General features: G+C 38.8%; 4 protein-coding genes across 6 annotated transcripts in view; 3 read left to right on the forward strand and 1 right to left on the reverse strand.

Annotated features, from left to right (window-relative positions):
• Positions 1–2,094, forward strand: part of LOC105565842 — a 5,897-nt gene extending 3,803 nt beyond the window's left edge. The window contains exons 4-5 of the mRNA XM_012019366.1: positions 1,016–1,632; positions 1,716–2,094. Of these exons, the coding sequence (XP_011874756.1) occupies positions 1,016–1,632; positions 1,716–1,931 (833 nt within the window). The 3' untranslated portion in view covers positions 1,932–2,094. The remainder of the gene's footprint in view (positions 1–1,015; positions 1,633–1,715) is intronic.
• Positions 2,095–2,170: 76 nt separating this feature from the next.
• On the forward strand, positions 2,171–4,550 carry LOC105565843. 2 transcript variants are annotated; one of them, XM_012019367.1, is made up of 3 exons: positions 2,171–3,096; positions 3,388–4,022; positions 4,080–4,550. In XM_012019367.1, exons 1-3 carry the CDS (start codon positions 3,066–3,068, stop codon positions 4,314–4,316), a joined length of 903 nt encoding a protein of 300 aa, XP_011874757.1. In that variant the 5' UTR covers positions 2,171–3,065; the 3' UTR covers positions 4,317–4,550. The 2 variants fall into 2 exon arrangements, with proteins under 2 accessions (XP_011874757.1, XP_011874758.1); XM_012019368.1 differs by having other exon boundaries at positions 3,388–3,972; positions 4,080–4,265.
• A 3,676-nt stretch (positions 4,551–8,226) lies between these two features.
• On the forward strand, positions 8,227–9,995 carry LOC105565844. Its single transcript, XM_012019369.1, has 3 exons — positions 8,227–8,328; positions 8,464–9,125; positions 9,542–9,995. The coding sequence occupies exons 1-3, from the start codon at positions 8,295–8,297 to the stop codon at positions 9,764–9,766; spliced, it is 921 nt and encodes a 306-aa protein (XP_011874759.1). The 5' UTR covers positions 8,227–8,294; the 3' UTR covers positions 9,767–9,995.
• A 110-nt stretch (positions 9,996–10,105) lies between these two features.
• The window catches only part of LOC105565845 (plastin-2), a 31,312-nt gene continuing 18,937 nt past the window's right edge, over positions 10,106–22,480 (reverse strand). Inside the window, exons 1-4 of one of the 2 annotated variants that reach the window (XM_012019370.1) lie at positions 18,373–18,576; positions 15,657–16,087; positions 14,110–15,328; positions 10,106–13,423 (exon numbers count right to left, since the gene is read on the reverse strand). In XM_012019370.1, the coding sequence (XP_011874760.1) occupies positions 13,226–13,423; positions 14,110–15,328; positions 15,657–16,087; positions 18,373–18,525 (2,001 nt within the window). In that variant the 5' untranslated portion in view covers positions 18,526–18,576 and the 3' untranslated portion in view covers positions 10,106–13,225. Of the gene's footprint in view, positions 13,424–14,109; positions 15,329–15,656; positions 16,088–18,372; positions 18,577–22,480 lie in introns of those variants that run through there. The other variant, XM_012019371.1, reaches the window with a different exon arrangement.

Here is a 22,480-nt window from a genome sequence, read left to right on the forward strand (position 1 = left end):
TGGCAAGATGTGACCGCCCGGCGATCGATATTGCTATGCGCACATCTCGCCACGCGCTCGAATTGGGCGGTAGGCCGGCCTAAGACAACGATTTTTAATAATTAATTACTCGTTAACTATTACAAAAATTGCAAAATGGTACAGGACTTTTCCGTTCATCTCGATCCGTTCTACCTTCTCAAAAATTTTGTCGGATATGGAAAGACTCACCCTGTATTACTTAAGATGTTGCTTACGCGTCTATTTCGACTTTTCAGAACTGTGCGTCGATATGGTTGTCGAACGTACACCGAACTGTCGATACGCGATATCTTATTCTTTTAGATTTCAAATTGCCCGTTCTCAGTCTCTAATTGCTCGGACAGCAAACGATTCTAGGAGGTTGTTAGCTACATCGGTAGGAAGGAAATACCACAGTTTGGAACGATACTGACGTGGGCCAAAAAACGGCCTTATTGACACCCTTCCTTTCTCGCCTATACCTCTATTGTCAGCACATCGCTTCATCATCGTATATGTACACGAACGCGCACGCGCCACGTACAGTCGTATTCACGGCATCCTGGGGTGGACGGAGAAAAAAACGCGAGTGCTGATGAACGCTATTAAATTATAAGCAAGTTTTAGCATAAAGGGGCGTGCATCTGTGAGAAGAGTAGTGTCAACGTACAAACATACGTGTGGCATATCGTCGCGAGATGTTCGTCGTCCTGATTCCGTTCTTCCTAGGTAAGCCGCGAACGAGTAAACTGCCTGGATCCCGCACGTGCTTGTCATTTAACGTCGCACTCGTCTGCACGAATGTAAAATCGCGTGGATACATTTTTCAAAACTTTCATTGACAACGAGATTAATTAAAAATTCTTAAAGGTTTAGATAAACGCCACTCTGAGGTGAGGAAATCAGAGAGAAAATGTATCTCGTACATATTAGCGATTTAGCAAATCTCATTTACGAAAGTTGTATATTTCTAGCGATAGTAAATTTGATAAAATTTTTCGTCACGTTTACTTAGGTGCCCATGTAGATGTCAACGATCCGTCAGATTGGCCGTTTGGGCCGGAGTACTTGTACGACCTGAACATTACTTATATTGTAAACAAGGAGCGCTTCGAACACAAGCGAAACTTTGAATTAATTAACACGCTAAGCTGTCGCCCCAAAATGGAGAACTCTCTAGTCTGCCAGTTGAAAAACAGAACGCAAATAGATTTCAAATTTCTCGAGACGATAGGTGGGCAAGCGGAAGATGTGTTTGAGATCAAATTTACCGACCACGGTGTGGCAGGCCTGAACATCGATCAGAATATCACGGAAACGATGATGAACATTATGCAAAAAATCGCCAATCAGTTTAACGTGTATATTGATCAGAGTAATTCTCACGCGTGGGTATTTCCGGACAGTGAGCACTCGTCAATTGGCAATTGTACAACCATATACACTCTCTCAATTGAAAAACCCAAGACAGACTCGCCGAAGGTAGGACATAAGAATTTTCGACTCGTGATATTGCTGCCGGTCGATAGTGTCGATACCGAAGGTGGAAATCCCTTTGTCATCGAGAAATCTCGTATGGTTTGTTCTGATGCAGCGAAAGACATCACATACCAAGCCTCAGAATTAGAGATGGTACGTATGTGCACGCGCGCGTGCCAGTGTGTGTTCATTTAATTATGTATGCGCGCATAATTTGTGCATTATAATTTTTGCAGGAGAGATTTATCAGCAGATACAAAATCTGTCCAAACAAATTCCGCAGCTTTACCAGATTCAAGGGAAGAGAAGAGAAACCAAGAATAAAAAATACAGATCTGTCAGTTAAAGAATTAATACATATTAATTTAAAAAGCATTAAACCTGCGCAAGATAAACTTCCGACTATTTCCAACGGTAGACCAGTCCAATTAGATGAGTACATGTATGAGTAGAGCAATTTTATAAATTAAGGCGGCGATATATGTACACTCTACTAATATACGTCTGTGCACATACGTTACGTTACGTTGTGGAATGCTACAATTTGCAATATTAAATATCCAACTAAATTCAAACTGCACTTGAATAGAATTAAATAAAGTGTCGCTCAAAATAGTTTCTCCTCTTTCGTCGCTGATATTTTCTATCCTCTCTGTCTACAGTACCTTTCCTTCTCCTCACCTTTCTTTAACCTGCTTACAAATTTTCCTAAAACACGTTTGCGGTTATAAAACATAACGTTTCCATGTAAATAATAATTGTCAGTTCTTCCCCTATCAAATATGATCGTTGCTACGATAATTGACTGCATTTACCTTACAATTGCAGGATAATATTGTCAAAAATATCACATTCAATTTAAAGAATGATATAACTTTCATGTAATACTATAGAGTCTATTTTATATGATATCACACAACACACGTATGTCTCCGTGGTCAGTGGGTTTTTAACAGCGATGTCATTTTCTAAAACTTGCGAGCAACCGTAGTGGACAAAATCGGTTTTATTCGTGACCCACTAACGTTGCTGCTCGAACATTTCAGAAAATGACATCGCTATTAAAAGTCCACTCACTACCGAGACGTACATGAGATTATGAATTTGCTGCGATAGACTCATTTTGTTTCGGCATGAAATTAATTTGTTCAGTCAACAGATTATACTCGAAAAGGACCGTATTAAGCTCTGTCGGAGCATTAGGACTTAAATATATGTCACTTTTTTGCCAGATTGGTCCATTTTTAAAAGAACTTCCCCGTGTTTATTAATTTAACTTTTCGTAGAACAACGTCCGAAAAGTAAAATCACCCTCTCGCTGCTTTACAATAATAATGACGAGCGGTGTCTCGCCCGTTACCGTATATTCCGCAAGAAGGTCGTTTCCTAATTTTTCGCCTATGCCTCTATTGTCACGACATCGCTTTGTGATCATATGCGAACGTGCATACGCCACATACAGACGTATTCACGGCATCCTGGAGCACGGAGGGAAGACGCAAGCGCTGCTGAACGTTCTGCTATTAAAGCTAGTGTAAGAAAAGTAGTGTCAACGTACAAACATACGTGTGGCATATCGTCGCGAGATGGACGTCACTCTGATTCCGTTCATCCTAGGTAAGCCGTCAGCGAGTAAACTGCCTGAATCCACGTGCTTGGCACTTAACGTCGCACTCAGCTGCACGAGTGTAAAATCGCGTAGATACTTTTCCCGTAACTTTTACTGACAGTGAGAGGAATTTAAAAAGTTCTCAAAGGTTTGGATAAATGAAATTCTGAAGGGAGAGAATCGGGGAGGAAAAGTGTCCCGTACATATTAGAGATTCAGCAAATCTCATTTACAAAAATTCTATCAGTCTCGTAACGGTAATACCAAGGTTGATAAAATTTTCCGTCGTATTTACTTAGCGGCCAAAGTATTCGTCCAGGACATGTCAGAGTGGACGTACGGGCCGGAATACGTGTACGACCTGAATATTACTTATGATATAACACCGGAGCCGCCCGCACCTGTCGACAATTCTCGGCAAGAAGTCGACAACATTCAATTAATTGCTACACTAAACTGTCGCCCCAAGCATAATGACCATCTATTCTGCCAAGTGAAAAACGCAACCGAAATTACCAACGACAACCGGAACGAGCAAGGGCTGAAATATGCGCTAATGGATCGTGCGTTTGAGATCGTATTTAACGAGCGCGGTGTGGAAGGCTTGATCATTGACGTGACTCACACGCAAGCGGTGGATCTTGTCCGGAAGATCGCCAATCAGTTTAACGTGCTTTCTAATCGAAGTAAAATCGACGAGTGGCAATTTTACACCAGGGAGGGCACGGCAATGGGCGATTGCTGGACCGCGTACAGAATCAGTCGCGAGGAACCCGCGACGGAAGAGTTTAAGATAGCAGGTACCGATTTTCGCTTCGTAATATTGCCGTTCGTCGACATGAAGCCTGGGACGGCTTTTTCGATTACAAAAACTCGGATGGAATGTAAGAATTCGCCGACTAGCGTCGATTTCGTAGCAGGAAGCTTAGGAATGGTACGTATACGTACGCGTGCCTGTGTATGTATGATTTTTACATTGTAATTTTTGCAGCTGAAATTTTACACCACAACCGAAATCCTTCCGAACAAATTCGAAGTCTCTTCCGTATTCGTTGGAAAAGTAACAGGGACGCAATCCGGAAAGGAAATATTGACATTTAAAGAAATAATATACATTAATTTAAACAGCATTAAACCCGCGCAAGGTGAAGTTCCTCATGTTCATATGGGCGAACTGTTCGATTTAACAGCCAACACTCAGATATCAGGCACTATGGTGGATGATTAAAACGACTATATGAACTGGTATGTGTCACGTTACGTCGTAGCGAGGCTATAATTTGCTGGTATTAAATGTCTAATCAAATTAAAACTGCATATTACTTGAGTTAAATAAAGTATCTTGCAAAACTGTTGCCTTTCCTACGTCTCTGACGTTTTTCTACCCTCTCTATCTGCACTATCTTTCCTTCTCGTCGCCGTTCTTTAACCCTTTTCTGCTAACAAATTTCCCTAAAAACCGTTTGCGATTATAAAACGTAATGACTGGAGGAAATCTTATAAGTTACCAGAAGTAATTAAAAACTTCAGAAGATTTTACTTGACCATGCTTGGCAAATTTTTATGTTTAATCTCACAACGTCTCGACCATGGTTTTTGATCCTTTTTAAATTATAATTGTGTCAGTAAATCCGTATGGAAAATCAAAAGAATTGATCTTAATTTCACGGTTAACAGAACATGACTGACAAACCATGGTCCAAACGTTGTGAGTTGAAACATAAAAATTTGCCAGAAACGATCAAGTAATCTTCTGAAGTTTAAAAAAACATTATTTCGATGTATACGCAATCATCAGTTCTTCCTCCGTCAAATACGATTGTAGTTACGATAATTTGCTACAATTACCCCACAATTGCAATATAATATTGTCAAAAAAATATCACATTTAACTTAAAGAATGATGTATCTTCGATGAAATACCATAGAATCTATTTTATACGATATCCCACGTACGCACGCGCGTGCACGCACACGCAAACGCATACGGTTGGAGTTTCCACGGGCCACGAGTTGCCACGATTGGCAACGGCGAACCGGCAATCTTACGCCTTCCGGATTTTCGCTACCGGGCCAATCGGCTGTCCACCCTTAGCGGTCGGTCTCCGTTATCGAAAGGAGACAACATGTTCCTTACTTTAACTTTTCGGAGGACAACTCCGAGAAATCACACCACTCTTGTTGCCTGACAATAATAACGACGAGCGGTATCCCGCCGGTTACCGTACGTTTCGAAATAAGATCGTTTTCTTATTGTTCGCCTACCCCTCTATTGTCAGGACATCGCTTTATCATCGTATATGTACACGAACGTGCACGCGGCCACGCACAGTCGTATTCACGGGACCCTGGGGTACGGAGAAAAGACGCGAGTGCCGACGAACACTACGCTATTAAATTATAAGCAAGTTTTAGTATAAAGGGACGTGCGTCTGTGAGAAGAGTAGTGTCAACGTACAAATATACGTGTGGCATATCGTCGCGAGATGTACGTCGTCCTGATTCCGTTCTTCTTAGGTAAGCCATCAACAAGTAAACTGCCTGGTCCACCCAGAGAACATGCATATCTAAAAGACATCGTTAAGAGAACTATTAGACGTCTTATGTCTAGAAAACGTCTAATAGACGTCTTAAAGATGTCTTTTGAACATGTTCTCCGGGCACGTGCTTATCATTTAACGTCGTACTCGTCTGTACGCATGTAAAATCGTGTGGATACATTTTCCAAAACTTTTATTGACCACGAGAGGAATGAAAAATTCTTAAAGGTTTAGATAAACGAAATTCTGATGGGAGGAAATCAGCGAGGAAACGTATTTTGTACATATTAGAGAGTTGGCAAATCTCATTTACAAAAGTTGTATCTTTCTAGCGATATTAATACTAATTTTGATAAAATTTTCTGTCACACTTACTTAGCGGCACAATCCACAATCCGGCAGAATGGACGCTTGGGCCGGAATACTTGTACGACGTGAACATTTCTTATGTTGTAAACCCCACGGTTCCCTGGGAAAATAATCAGTTACTCACCACAATAATATGTCGCCCGAAAATGCGAAACTATCTACTGTGCCAGTTCACAAAGGAATTGAGTTTGAAGCGCTTATCAACGAAGCCTTATAGCTTCGTGGGGCTATCCACCTGGTGAGGGCTAGGAGGGCGAGCAGAAGATACGTTTGAGATCAAATTTACCGAGCGCGGTGTGGAAAGCCTGATTGTCGATCGGACCAGCTACGGACCAGATGTGCAGACTATGCGAAAAATGGCCAATCAGTTTAACGTGATTGATGATCGGAAAAATTTGGGCAAGTGGCAGTTTATACGGAAAGTGAGCGCTCGTTGATGGGCAATTGCACGACCACTATCTCGCACGACGAAACCGAGGACGAAACGGACACGCACGAGGAAGGAGATACCGATTTTGAGCTCCTGACATTGCTGTCGGCCAACATCGAACCTGGAACGCCTCTTTTCCTTGAGAAATATCGGAAAGTTTGTTACAATTCACTCGGCAAGGTCATATTCGACAACGCACAATTAGAAATGGTACGTATTGTGCACGCGCGTGTGCCTGTGTGTGCGTGTGCAATTATGTATGTGTGCATAATCTGTGCATTATAATTGTTGCAGTAGAGATTTGTCAGCAAATACAAAATCCATCAAAAAAAATTCGAAAGCTTTACCAGATTCCAGGAAAAGATAGGAGATGATCAGTCAATTACAGAAGTAGTATATCTTGGTTTACGCAGCATTAGACCGGCACAAAGTAAACTTCCGACCATTTCCAACGGTGAACTGATCGAATTAAGCTAACATTAATGTATAGAGCAATTTTATAAACTAAAGCGGCTATGTATGTACACTTTACTAAATATATGTCTATCCACATATGTTACGTTACGTTGTAGGATGCTGTAATTTGCAATATTAAATATCTAATCAAATTAAAACTACACTTGAATAGAATTAAATAAAGTACCTCTCAAACTAGTTGCTGTCTTTCGTCGCTGATGTTTTTCTGTCCTCTCTATTTACAGTATATTTCCTTCTCCTCATCTTTCCTTAATCCTTTGCTGCTTACAAATTTCCCTGAAACACGTTTGAAACACTCTAGAATCTATTTTGTATGATATTACGCATAATACAAATAAGCGCTTTAGAATATAATATAAATATACTAATTCTGTAGAATTAATCAATTCTAATGTTATGACATCGTTTTATCATCGCATGTCTATACGAACGTGCGTACGTCACATACAGTCGTAATTGACGGCATCCTGGGGTACGGAGAAAATATGCAAGCGCTGTTAAACGTTATGCTATTAATTTGTGAGCAAGTTCTCATATAAAGGAGCGTGTGAGTGTAAGAAGTGTCGCGTACACAGGCTGAAGCGCATTGTCGCGAGATGAACGCCATCCTGATTCCATTCTTCCTAGGTTGGTAAGACATTAACAAATATCTACAACCGCCCGAATCCACGTGCCTATGATTCAACGTCGCACTCGTCTGTCCGAGTGCAAACTCGCGTACATTTTTGAATATTCTCACTGAGAGCAATTTAAAAGTTGGCAAAGGTTTAGATGAAGAAAATTTTGAAGGAAGAAAATCAGATAGGAAGAGTATCTCGTACATACTAGAGATTTAGAAAATTTCATTTCCAAAAACTATACATATAGATAGAATAAAATAAACATAACATGCAAAGTTTCTCTTCTTTTATCTCTGATGTCTTTTTACCGTCTCCATTTGCACTATCTTTCCTTCTCCTCGCCTCACCTCCCTTTCCCGTCACTAATCCACTTGAACGGTAAGGAATTCCAGTAAATATAATCTCGGAGAAAAATCGAGCTCTCAATATTTTCAGGTAGCTAAGCAATGACTTTTCCGTGGAAAGTGACTACCACAGCAAAGACAATTTAATTCGAAATAAATTGTGTGGCTTTAAAAGGTCAAACTTGAGTAACGGCACGTTGTAATGCACGAAATTTTAGCCTAGGAAATATGTAATTGTAGCGAATTTGTTAGAGGTCAAAAGTAAGTGCGTCACGTTTCCACGAAGTCGTCTAATAATTAGCGTTGGAGCGTGGAGTGAATTAAAATGAATTACCTAATAAGATCGTCCTTAATGACATAAAAGTGGTATAAAAGCGGCCTCAAGATTAAGGGCGGCGTCAAACCGCGTGGTTTGTGTACGGTGCCATGATTGTCGCAGAGCTTATACCATTCTTCCTAGGTGAGTCAGTGGTTCGTAGATTATATTACAAATTGTGTTGTAATTCTCGCATCTTCTCTTTCCTGCAATTTGACAGAAGAAATACTTTTGTACGTTATACTTCAATGACAAATAACAAATGTTACAAACTATTAGCCGTGCAACTTCCCACCAAGGATGTTGCCTGGCCGCACGGACCCGAGTACATTTTCACCGTTCACATGAACGTGACGGGGATACCGCAGTGTCCTCATCACGTTTCAGCGTGCGGCGATCCGTCCGGCTATCGTATCACCTCTCGGCTGCATTGCACCCCGAAGAGGAATGACACTCTGAGCTGCGGCCTCAGGCACGTCGACGGCTTCGAGTTCGGTGAAAAGGACTTCGCGAACCAACGGAGGAACCTCATCGAGGCGCCTAGTGAACTGTTGTTTAACGAGAAAGGCGTCGACAGTATCGTCACGAGCCAGTTGACGCGGGTCTATGACCTCAACAACCTGAAGACGGTGGCCGAGCAGCTGCATCCCGGTAGCGACTTCAATAATATCGGAAATGGCAGCGTCGTCCAGGATGTAACCGCATCCACCATAGGCAAATGCAACGTCACCTTCGATGTGTATCACCGTCTCGATGAAAACGCAAAGCCATCTCGCCGCAACTACCAGTTGATAATACAGCCGCTGAGGTTGCACATGACTTCCGAACAAACCCTCGTCATCGACAAGACGACGAATCTTAACGATTGCAGCTGCTACGCAGACAGCTACTTCGGCAAATATGGCGACAAGGTTGTCGATGAAAGATTGAAATCGAATTTGGTAAGTCATTTGTTAATTACCGAACATTGTATAAGTATAATAGTTCATCGAATGCTTATGAAAATTACCGTCAATAACTTCAATTTGTGCTCAACAGCTTGAACGTCAACACTTGATTGTTCTAATTTTATGTCAAATATCTTGAGAAACTCGACAAAACTCGATTGATACAACACATTTTTAATATTTGACCATAATCAGCAAATTCACTCACTTTGAATATAACAATTGTTACGTGACGTTTAATGTAGCACATAAATATTTTAAAAGTATTTTTAAATAGGCAAAAATTTGTAAACATTCCTAATTTGCCCATTGCAGATTTCATATGTTGGCTAATATAATTAAGTACAAAAATGATACTTCGATCATACAAAGAATCGTGAAATTATTCTTAATTTGTATCATCTTTTCAGGACATGATGGTCAGTCACATGGAAATTAATGATGCGAGTTTTAGTTCGTCTACAACAAGAAAGGGAACGTCGACGTCAAATAACAAACTGTATAACATAACTGAAATTACAAAAGTAATCTTGGAAGACATTCGACCTGCCACGAGGGACGCACCCGCGATCGTAAAACCGGGTGAGACCAAGATAATTGCTAATGACGATATACGAAGTATTTCTACTGGTTAGTAATAATTATTAAAAATATTAATGTTACGAGTACAATAAAGTTAACTTTAAAAAGACATCTCGCAATAAAAGTGTGTATACACATATAATACATTTGACATTTACGCATACTGCAGTATGTTTCCTGTACAACATGACTTGTAAAAAAATGATTAATAAGTTAAAAATGTAAGAAATAAAAACTTACACACTATAGCAACAATATAGATGACGTTTAGATAAAAATATACGGAAAATAATTTCATTTAACCCAGCGTACTCCTAAGATTATTTCCTAAAGATAATATCCAATAGTTCATTTTACGTATTATTATTAGTTAATAGCATGAAGTAAAATTGTACATAGCAAATTTCTTTTATTAAATGACGCGTACATTAAATTATAATTAGAACAATGGACGCATTTTCACGTACACATACAATATGAAATGTGCGTGTATCTGTATGTATAATACGCGCGTATGTGTCTATACATGAAATGTGTACGTATACAATGATCGTAAATTGAAAGTTATTTAATGATTGCGATACTTAATTCTAATTAGTCAAATTGCAAATGGCCCTCGAGATTTTTGGAATCGCGTCATCGCATTATGCTAATACAAACGTTTCAAATCTGCGTCACATTAATTTTCACTTTTCAGCTCCTTGTCCCTTTCTTGGACCAATTTCTTCACATATATTATATAAATGTATTATAATCACATCTACTTCGTTGCCTCTTGAAATAATGCAATTTGGTATTAATAAATAGGTATTACATTAATGATAAAGACAACGAATTTAATATCCACAGAAGAAAACAAGTTTGGAGAAGTAATAGAAGTATATTATACCTATGCAACTCGCGATAATATGCATTGCACTTGATTCATTGTAGATAATTTCTCACATATATTACGTTCAGCGTTCGTTTAGAATTAACAATTGATCCACATTGATGTAATTTAAGTCAACGACTACATAATTGCAATAAATGCAAGAAGCATGCTAAATTCTTTCTCATCTAATATCCATTCCTTGCAACAATCTCTAAAATTTAACGCACAAAAATCAATTAATTACACTCACTACAATAAGGTTCGTCCCAAAATATTTTTAAAAGGACTTTTGCTTCCGTTCATCTTGCAGTTGATCATTCGCTTGGTTGTAAAGGGAGCATTTTCTTTTAAAAAAAACTAATTCCTCAATCTATGTATATATATATATATACATATACATATACAACGAAATATGTATGTCGCAAAGATACGCAAAATCGAGAAAAATCTGTGTTTTTTTTAACTCGAAGAGCATTCACGAACATTGTTTCATCTTTAGATCCATAAGTACGATTTGATCCGAATCGAATATAAATATATTGTTAATATTGAATCATGTTTTAGATTTCAATTCACTTAAAATGGCACGATTACAATTATTTTTGTGCGTCAACATGATAACATAATTATTATTCACTGTGCATTTACACGATCAATAATCGACTGATAGTTTTCGAATATGCATTATGTTGAATATGTTAGTGACACAGAACTATTGCTGCGCTAGCGAGAAGGCAGATTTCATGAGTGAAGTATCAAAAGGCCTCCCTCTTCCTATTTCAGGAATTAATTCGTTTAGTGCCAAACAAACTGTGTAAAAAGTCATCAATATTCTCATGTAATATACAAGTAAAGATATAAGATATACTTATAGTTTGTACAGCCATCGTAAATTACACTGGATATAAAATGCATTCATACGATATTAATGTGCGAGAAAAATAGTCAACTAAGAAGTTTTAGACCGCCACGGCCCTCTGACAAACACCGTGAATCACTGAGAGCGCGAGAAAATAACCGTTTAAATAGATCACAAATCTCTTACATCTAGATTATCAAATACGTATGTATACCTCATGTTAAGTTATATATTTATGACTGCACTGTATAATTTGAATGTTAAATTATTGTTCTACGTGCGGGACAAGATTTAGCTGCTTAAGATGTATACGAGGTGTGTCCCAAAAGTATCCGACCTCTGCATATATCTTTATCCATGGGCATCCTATTGTGGAAAACAGGTATTCAGGTATTTAATTAATTCGTTCCATGAGTGCCTACGGAAGAACAAAAGAATTCTCGAGGTCAAATTGTCAACGACATCCTAGGGTTTATCAACAAAGATCCAGAGTTATTTAAGAGAGTGCCAAGTTTTTGGCAAAATTTAATACAAATTCTCTGCTCGACTCGTTCAGTCATTGTAAAATGCGACGCTCGGAATTTTCGACGCTCACACAACTGCGTACCGTTGCCGACTTAACAGGTGTTGGGTCGTACCGTTTGGTGGGGGTACTTTTAAAGGTCCACCTTAAATACTGAATACCTGTTTTCCACAATAGGATGCCCATGGATAAAGATATATGCAGAGGTCGGATACTTTTGGGACGCACCTCGTACATATAAGACATTGCAGAATTTTTGATCAAATCTTGATGAAATCAAACATCATTTTCAATCTTCTCTCTTCGAGGAGAAAACCCCTGGGAAAATTATAATTTATTATAATTTATATTTTTTAGATTCAATAATCAATAAGTTTGCTGGCAGGCCTGAAATTAAAGCTTTTCTGAAGGAATGTATTGTTAAAATTAACACTGGCATATCCCATATAATTAGAATGAATATTTGAGGATGCACTTTCAATATTTTTCGATGGTTTCTAGCGTACTTTTCTATTTCCTCGCTGTATGAATATTTGATATAAAATCGATTTATACAAACCTGACGTGATATTAGTAGTAATGTGAAAACGAATGATATGATTGCATAAACGATGGAGAAGGAGAATTCCACTTCGCACGGTAAGACACGATAATCAGTCGCATGTAGTAGAACAGTGTTTAGAATAAATAGTGCCAATTCGAACGACTTACTCATGACAACCTGTACCCTACTTATCTCATAAGTAAATACACTTTCTGGCACGAGAAGTATTCGATATACCATGAATCTTGAATACTTATAATCAAAATTATTATCGCCGTATATTCCATAATAAAAGATCTACCTAAATGTTATTAAAAATTTTGAATCCTTATATCGCACATACAGATAACTGACTATATAGACATAATCGTATGGTTCAATAAGAAATATCAAAATTGTATATTAATATAATGTCTTTCACCAATGATCTTGGTACTCTTGATGTATCTCACACGATATTCGTTCAACAAACAAACGGGGATCAAATGATAGCTCGTCAGGAATCCAAGGAGTTCCCCTTCTCGTCTTATGAATTCTTCCTAGCAGTAATAATCCTTAATATTCTGTCCGAATCAAATTAACTTAATCTACGTATATACAAATATTACGCTCGTGGAAGAGGCGTGAGGTGGCGCGATTCGACCAAAAGTTCTTGTGTACAAAAAGATAAACGGCACGTGTTAGATGGGACATGGATTGGTGTGTGCCGATATTATTGGCCGTTGTTTACGTTGTTCTGTTGATTTTTCACGGAGTCCATATTCGGGATGTAATCCATCGCCATCAGGCAAGCGAACACCGTCATCACCATCTTCGGCTTCACTTCAGTAATGTCCTCCGGCAGCGCGTAGACACGCGCTCCGCACTTCCGCGCCAAAGATATCGCGTACTTTGCATTGTCCAAACTTTCCTGTGTAACGAGAGAACAATAGTTGTCGATTGGCCATGTTAATAATGGGGCGCTAAGAGGAATCAAGCCATTTAAACTGGAACATTTCACATTTTCATGCAATTGTATAATGTAATTGTAAAACTTTCAGACTTGGAACTTTCGCGAGCGGCATAGCAGGAAAGTTTCTAGAAATTTGCGAAACATTAATTATGGATACGGGCTAACACCTGCGGGCACAGAGATATCTGACTACTGAAAGAAATAATTTGCTGGTATTTGAATACGCTGGATGATCAATAGGAACAGGTGCTTCTGCATATACATATAGTTTGGCCCGCTAGAGAAACTATTTATGCCACTGCAGATTGTTATCGATCAAAGTAGAAGTCTTTGAGATTGACTTGGATGGGTTTTATTAGGTTTTTTGATTGATATGTTGTAGGGTTAAAAAATTAGAAATTCCTCAATGTTTCTATTAGTTTCTGAAAAAATGATATTGTGAAATTTGAAGTTTTGCAATGTTTTGATTAACTCGCGCGATGAGTTAAAGTCTGCAGAATGCACTCGATGCCAATGATATGTGCATAACGCGAGCATAAGCGTGGCGCGATCTGTTAGAAATAGTTATTGCAATACAAATCGAATTAGCCTTGACATTAACTGAGAACACGAGCTCTAAGAATATTGACAAGTTGAAACCTTACATTTTCAGTTCCGCCCTCCTTGACGAGATCGTAGTTAACCGAACCGGGCTTGATGGCGTCGATGAGATCGAGGACAACTTTGCCATCCGATATTGAATAATCCTGAAATCCCTTGATACTACTGGCCTTGCCAGCCGCTTGGAGTTTCGAATTCACCCATTGTACAATTTCTTTCTCCACAAAGGTACTTCCCTGAGTACCAGCCAGAGACGTCAGAATTGACAATGTGTATGACCTCATCAATTGCCATATCAGAGCCAACGTCAGAGTTGCATTTCCGTCGTTGAGATCCTGCCCGGCGATGCCCACGAGCGAAAAGTTCATTTGCTTGCCTAGTTCGACGGCGTAATTGCAGTTTTCCAACTTCTCCATAAACTTTCGAAGTTTCGTGAACTTCTTATGAACCTTGTTCCAATTCACAGTGCCTGGTTTGATGATGTCGTACAACTGGAAGATCACCAGACCATCAGCGAGGTCTGAGTAGAGCCAATTGACGTGTGGCGACACGCCCATCGAGTTCATCCAGTTTCTATACGTCTTTTCCTCTCGTGTCTCCTCTAGAGACTCTAAACCTTCGATGTTGCTTTCTGGCTTGTCTAACCCAGGATAATTGTTAAACATATTGGCGACAAAGGCCAAGTTGAGCTTGTAAATGCCATTTACGACATCGCTAGGTGTCACAAAAGTACGACAGCCCAGTTTCGCAGCTTGCTGGAGCATAATCTCCGCCCTAGACATGTGGTTCGGTTCCATCAGAGCTTCCAAGGTGACACCGGTTGAGTTCGGTGCAATCTGTTTGATGAGATAAGTGTAAATCTCAGAGTCCGTGATGTCAGACTGGAAGTTGTTGCACCGCCTAGCAATGCCGGCATTCTCCAAGTGATGGTTCACCCATCTGAGAAGAATGGACTCCGGAGAGAGCTTCAATAGATCTTCGATTCGTTCGCCGTCTTGCAGAAGAGTGGCCAGACCAGGGCAGTTCTCGAGGGTGATCTGGTTAAACAAGCCGATTCGGATGATTTGCCAGAGCAGACCCAGCACCAAATGAGGCGAACCTTTGGTGAGGTCATGGGCGTCGATGTTTACGATGTTGCAGCCAATAGCCTGGGCCGAGGATAGAGCCAGCGTTAAGTTCTCATGCTTCTTGTATAGCGTCAAGTTCTTCTTGTTGATCGTGCGTTCATCGATGGTGTCCGGGCAAGAGTGATTGATTATTTTACTGAAAAATAGATGCAACATTAATTTTCGATAAGTCAATCACTTTTAGGGTCATGTACCCATCGAGATTAGAATTAATCAAGTTTTGATATTATTCAGAAATTAATCTAAATTTATGCTTCTTACAATTCCAGCTATATCTTCTATTAATCAATATAATTATCTATTAATTTATACAAAAGATACATTTTAATTAAATTTTAGAATAATTCGAAGTAAAGATAAATATTTTTACATTAACTTTTTCACGTTATATTAATACAATGTTAAATTTGTTTTCGCATAAATAAGTAAAGAGATGCAAGAGGGCTGCATACAAATGTACACACCAGAGCAATATTCCATCTTTGACCTTATCGTAGAGTGTCTTTCCCTCGGGGTCGATAGGCAGCAAGTGCTTCAAGTCAGGATCGTGCGACAGATTAGTGTTTATCCAATCGCTGAACGCCAGTTGTTCCTCGAGCCTGACGGAATGCGTGGTTCCTTCGCTCGACGCCTCGGAAATACCACCTAGAGTCTCGAGGTTCTCCTTCTTCGATACGACTTGCTTAAACGTGGAACCCAGTTCGTTGGCCTTGAGTTCCTTGCAGAGCTTCTCGAATTCCTCGAAGGAGAGCCGACCTTTGTGCTCTAGTCGCTGCTTATCGTCGTACTCCTCGATCATCTGACGCACCTTGTAGCCTGGCATTTTGAAGCCGCAAACGTCCAAAGCGTTTCGCAACTCGGTGACGTTGATGAAGCCATCCCCGTTCGCGTCAATCTGCCCGAGAAAGAAGATCATTAGCTCTTCTATCGAAAATTCGATGACACAAGGGTGGAAGTTGTGGAAAAACATTCATTCTTCTTTTATATTTAAGATATTTTTTCCCGCATTGATATCAGTTGTGCGCGGATGATTTTTCTTTTATCTACGGCTCATATTAGTTCTTTTTTTCATTTGGCTATTGCCGAGTAGGTAGATAATGTCAGATAAATTAAACTTGCAACACACCACTCTTGATAACATTGTGCAATATCGCAGTAATAACTTTTCTACAACGCGATTTCCGTCACGCAGAAAGATATGTATCTATTAAGAAAGGATGATTGCGTACGTGTAGATAATAAAATACAATTAATTTAATGATCAGGACTCGTAACGAGTATTAACAAATTTCGTAAAGCATTGCGATAACAAAGGGATAATTAGACTCGAATGGATGCGAATGTCTTCTACTGCTTTCCGAGATTTTAACGTAGTATAGATAACGCTAGAGAATCCACCTGATTATTTTTGCTCTCCTACAGAAAATAGAAAGAAAAAAAATTGATAATGTATTATTTTACGGCTAAAATATCTTAACACGCGCGCACTTATTCTTCCTCAAACCTCTGTTATCTGATTTAAATTTGGATTATACTACGACTTAACGCGAATAATACAAAATGGACAATTTCTAAGGTCATTTTAATTAGTTTTCGCATGATTATGCGTCTACCGTTAAAATCCCATCAGAAACGGGTTATAGAAACGGTTAGAGGAAAGGCATCTATGTAATTCTCGCGAAGTCGCAGGGCTTAGCGCGAAAGAAATCCAGGCCACGAAAAATTCCGCTAGAAGATCCGCAAGCATATCTATGCATCGTGTAGACATTGCAATTTTTGCCTGAGAACAATGGGCATACGGTAACGACGTGAACAGTCGTGTAAGCGGTTTCTGAGAAGATAAGGACTTTCATCGGGGTTAATCGGCAGTTCTTCGCGTCCATTTGAGAAATGCTCTCAAGAACGTACGTGTATTGTCGGTTAATTAAGATCCTATTCTTACCGAAATCCTAGAATAGAATGCCGAACGCTCGTTTCTGCTGCCGAATGGAGATTCCGGACGATTTGCAATTTCGCAATTTACGAATCAGTTTGATTCATTTTCGCATTTATTCGTGTGAAACGTTTGTGCGCAAATTTGCCGCTTCATTTAATTAGCTCAATTAATTTTAGTTTAACTAACGGCTGATTAGCTGCAAAAGAAATTCTGCATACAGTTCGTAAGATTTGTTTGTCTCTCCCTGTCTCTCCGTGTCTCTCCCTGTCTCTCCCTGTCTCTCCTGATCTCTCCTTGTCTTTAACTGTCTTTCCTCGTCTCTCCCGGTTTCTCCTTATCTCTAACTCTCCACCCCCCCCTCTCTCTCTCTCTCTCTCTCAATTACAAGCCCACATAGCACATAATATATCAGTAATATTATAATATTGCAGTAATATTACTGATATAATACATTTATATAATACATTGCAATATTACATTAATATTACTGATATATTACATAGAAATATTACACGGTAATATTGCTGCAATATATCAGACCCAAAGTAGCGCAAGATGATGTCAAATGACTTTTTAATTACGTTTTTTTACGCCATTATGCCATGAAGACGTCACTTAATGTCACGTTGCTATTTGGCACTTTCCAATGTATATCACGTTGAAGTACGAATAAAATATTATAAGGGTAATTTTTAATACGATAAATCATCTTTAAGAATGACTACAGAAACGCATTATTAAACAATTATTGGAGAGATTATACAGCCTGTGACCATATTTTCCGTATAGCCATCATACCCGGGTTTACGCTAATCTAATTCCTTGCAATATTACAGTAATATTATAGTGATATATTACAGTAGTATTGCGTGATACGTCACAGTAATATTATTGTGATTATCACAGTAATATTACTACGATTATCTCGGTAATATTTTAATGGGCGGACATTTTAGTATTACTGTGATATATCAGTGATATTACAGTAATATTTCCTATATATTTTATTGTATTGTTACATTGGAAATGTAATATTACTGTGATACTACTGTAATATTACGTGCTACGTGGGAGATTACTCTGACAAAAGAAAATATACATCGGAAGAGGAAGGTTTCAAGATTATCGCATTCCTTCTAGCTGTTTCTAAATACTTTATCGAACACTTAGCACGAATTATCAAAGCTGTATTAGGACGTTCACTAAAAAATTTACAAAAAAAAATAAAATTTGAGTGCACTCACGAAGTCAAATAGCTCTCGGAAATCCTTAAAGTATTCCTGCATGGCGTCCCATCTTTTCATATTACAAATTTCCATGTCGAGAAAAGACAGGCCTCGCCCCGTGGAAAAAGGATCAAACTGTTGCGAGACACTAAAATGTACTGAAACTGACATCGAGAATTTATCTATCAGCCTTATCGATCGCGCAATAAAGTATAACGTAAAAAATCGAACAGAATATCCTCAGAAGCATCAATCGGGTTTGATAACACAGTAACATAAAAAATGTTATCGCCATCTTATCACGACCAATCAATCAATTAGAAACAAACTATATCTTATGTCTCAAAACTAAACACTTAGTCGGTATTAAAATATTCTTGATCGAAATAAGAAAAATATACATTTCGTATTAATGTAATATAAAATTTTCTAACAAGACTTATATGAAAATACACAGTATCCAATAATTTGATTGTTACATGCCCAGCTAAAGAAAAAATTAAATTTAGGCATAAAATATTATAACATTAAAAGAAAAGAAAAGAAAAATTACATGATATTTGTTAATAATATAATTAAATAATCAACCTTATTGCGTTTTTGGTATCGATAAGAGAACGGAAGTTGAAAAATTGTGCACATGGTTGCATTGTCAAAAACAAAACATCATTTTTGTATATCGAAAATGTTTGCGCACAATAAAGATAAAATACTGAAAAAGCCACAAAAAGTAATTAAAAATACTTTTATGAAATAGCGATAACAATTTCAGCGATACTTTGTGACAAAATGCAAATAGATACGTTATCTAAGTTCCATACATGCTTATCGTAGTACGTAAAGTTATATGCCGTGCATCTATATTCAATATAGAATACGTACATTTTTGTATTTTTTAAATATTTTTTTACGTTTACTTGTATTAGCATCTGCATGTTTTGTGTAATGCAACAAAGTTTAGAAACGTGATACATATCCTTTTATAACAATCTGATACCCACGCTTTTCCCACAAAACTGTCTTTCACCTCGTCACGGGAACATGTAAAATGTGAAACGCAAGAAAGGCACTTCTTTGAAGTTTTTCCGTATGCATAACGGACGTGCCATCAGTCCGCGAGCGAGAGACGCGGCGAGGAAAAGGCGACGGAAAAGGGAGTAAGAGTCCGCTAACCGAACGTTTAGCGGACCGTCTGTCGTAACGTTTCCCCGTGAAAACACACGTGCTTCCTGTCATCGTTTCGTTTTCCCGACAGTTACGCGGGTCGTCACCGTACAATTTACGGACGCATCAGCGGAGAACGCACGTCTTTCGCGCTTATCAACGCGTACAGCGGAATCCGGAAAGCGAATAGCGAACGAAAATCAATTGAGCGCGAATGCGCGCCGTTTCGAGCAATTCTCTTTTTATCTTCCCTATCAACCGTGTATCCAATCGCAGCCAGAGAAACAGCCGAGTTAAAAACACACTATTATCACATCGTATCAAGGTAGATTCGGATCAACCTGTTAAGAATGAATGACCGCGAACGGACACTTATGGATACACGTGGACGGACACATTTTCTTTGAAACATCGACAGAAGATAACAATATATTCGATAAGTCAATTTCCATTATTTCTACTTAATACTAAATTGAGTATAAAATATTTGAGCACGTGAAAATACTAAACAAAGATACAATTAAGAACGAAAGAAATTTTTGATAACTATGTAATTTGCACGCGTTTACAATTTGTGCAAGTTGAACAATTTAACAAGGACCTAAGCGATACATTCTACTAAAAGACTTTGATTACTAACGCGTGTGTGATATTTCGTGATGGCGCTTATTTCGCTTTTTTCCGGCAATCAGCTTGCTGCCTTCAGGCAAACACGTGTATAGTTTCAAGCAGCTGGTGTATACAATAAAGTGCACACACCTGCCATCGGTGGAGTGCCAAGGTGAAGAAGTTCGACCACGTTTGTATAACAACGTTATTTCGTAATGTGTAAGATAACACCTCTAATTGTTTCTCAATGAGTCGATACGGAATAATCCTATTGGCGTTCCGGTGAAAATTAAAACAGGCCGAGGACATTTGAGAAGCATCCAAAGAAAATATACGAACGTTGAATTTCCTCATAGGCAAATGCATTTTTTAAGAAGTCTGTTCTCCCATTAGATTCTGTCTATCGTGAATGCAAAACTAACCGCAGGGGGAAAAATATATCTGCGCGTGAAAATTTGCCTAAAAGTTCAATCTTATTTGCTTTAATTTGCAATTCTATATTAATTTTTCAGTTCGCATTCTCTTTTATTGATGTGCACTTCCGCATACTTGATATAATTTTATTTAGTTTGACTATTTTACTTTTATTTTCCCGTCTCTGTCTAATAATACATTATTTCTTTCGCGAGTACTGTGAACTAAGTTTCTCTCTGGCACGATGGCCTATCGAATCCCACTCATTAAACCAATATCATGTTTTTCCTGTATAAAATCCGATCAGATTCCAGATAACTGTTACAGCGGGCTATTAAAATATAATTATTTGGATAAGGCTTGGAAAAAATTGCTCCACTATTTGAATGGCAGACAGGACACCCTATAGAACCGAGAGCACACACTCCCCTAAGGTCAAACTTCTCTCTCCCCCCCCCCCCTCTCTCTCTCTCTCTCTCTTCTTTCGCTTTTATCCTGAGAACTGGTTTCGTCCGGCATCGCGTTGCACACTATGTCTCCGTCTCGCATTCATCCGCGGAAATCACGATTAAATTACCGCGTGGCGAGAAAAGGAGGAGCAGTGGCGCGTCCGTATACGCGCGATACGTTAATGGACAATCACGAGATTAGGGCGAGTGCCCACGTTCATTATGCGAAACCCCGGGAAACCGAGTTATAACATTGGCCCTAATGTGTCGTAATTACAACAGTGTATGCTCTTCAGTCATGTTATTCAGATGACGGCTTCATCGCGCCCATGAGATGAGCGATAAAGACAAAATTTAATAAAGCGTAACGGAAGACGCGAAGCCGGCGAAAAGCGTTGTCGAGAGACGGGCATTAATTATAATTAATTAGCTCACGCAATTTTCAACAGTCGTCACTTTTCGCCAGTGTTGCAAATATTCAACCGATTATAGCAAAAATTACAGACAATTACGGATACGCTTGTTTCGCCCTGATGTTTATCTTCGAATAGCCTCAATCAGAAATGACGATCTTTATCTTATCTCCTTTACTTTTATTGATCTTGCTGACGATCTCAACAAAATGTTATCGCAAAACGTCGTTCATTAGTAATTGATCGAAATGTTAACATGTTCCGTAAAGTGATAATTTATAGATACGGTAAAATCCATAAATTTGCGTGCGTTTTTCCCCATGGACAGGTCTAAAAATGAACCAAACGACCGTGACGAGTAGATGCAATTCTACGATCGCCTCACAGTCGACTATTCGATTTTCTCGCTTCCAAGGCAATCCTATCGCTACGTCGTCATCTCGAGATTCCTCCTACGTGTGCACATTGAATTCGAGAGGAAGAATATTACATCACACCAAACTAATCGATAGACAATAAGAGTGAAACCTTCCAAGGCTTCCATTTAGAAATCTATTCAGACTCCATATTGCGTACGAGGGAACAAACTCCCTTTCCATTTTTGTAATTAAAACGAAAAATACGTTGTACAACAAATTATTTTTATCACTGGTATTACTCGAGGTAAATTATTCGAGACACACCTTTGCACGACCATCGTTGACCGTCACAGAATTCCAAATCATTTCGATTAGTCATTGAAAGAATAAATAAACGATATATATCTACTGATCGGTAACAGTAATATGAATTTGCTTTTCAAGAGTGAAATATCATGCGGCCACTAAAGTCGTTGAAGTAACATTTTTATATATACAGGGTGAGTCTTTCCATATCCGACAAAATTTTTGAGAAGGTAGAACGGATCGAGATGAACGAAAAAGTCCCGTACCATTTTGCAATTTTCGTAATAGTTAACGAGTAATTAATTATTAAAAATCGTTGTCTTAGGCCGGCCTACCGCCCAATTCGAGCGCGTGGCGAGATGTGCGCATAGCAATATCGATCGCCGGGCGGTCACATCTTGCCACGCGCTCA

Source organism: Vollenhovia emeryi, unplaced genomic scaffold (assembly GCF_000949405.1).
Source record: "Vollenhovia emeryi isolate VEMERY1.0 unplaced genomic scaffold, V.emery_V1.0 DF939148.1, whole genome shotgun sequence".
Taxonomy (NCBI): domain Eukaryota; kingdom Metazoa; phylum Arthropoda; class Insecta; order Hymenoptera; family Formicidae; genus Vollenhovia; species Vollenhovia emeryi.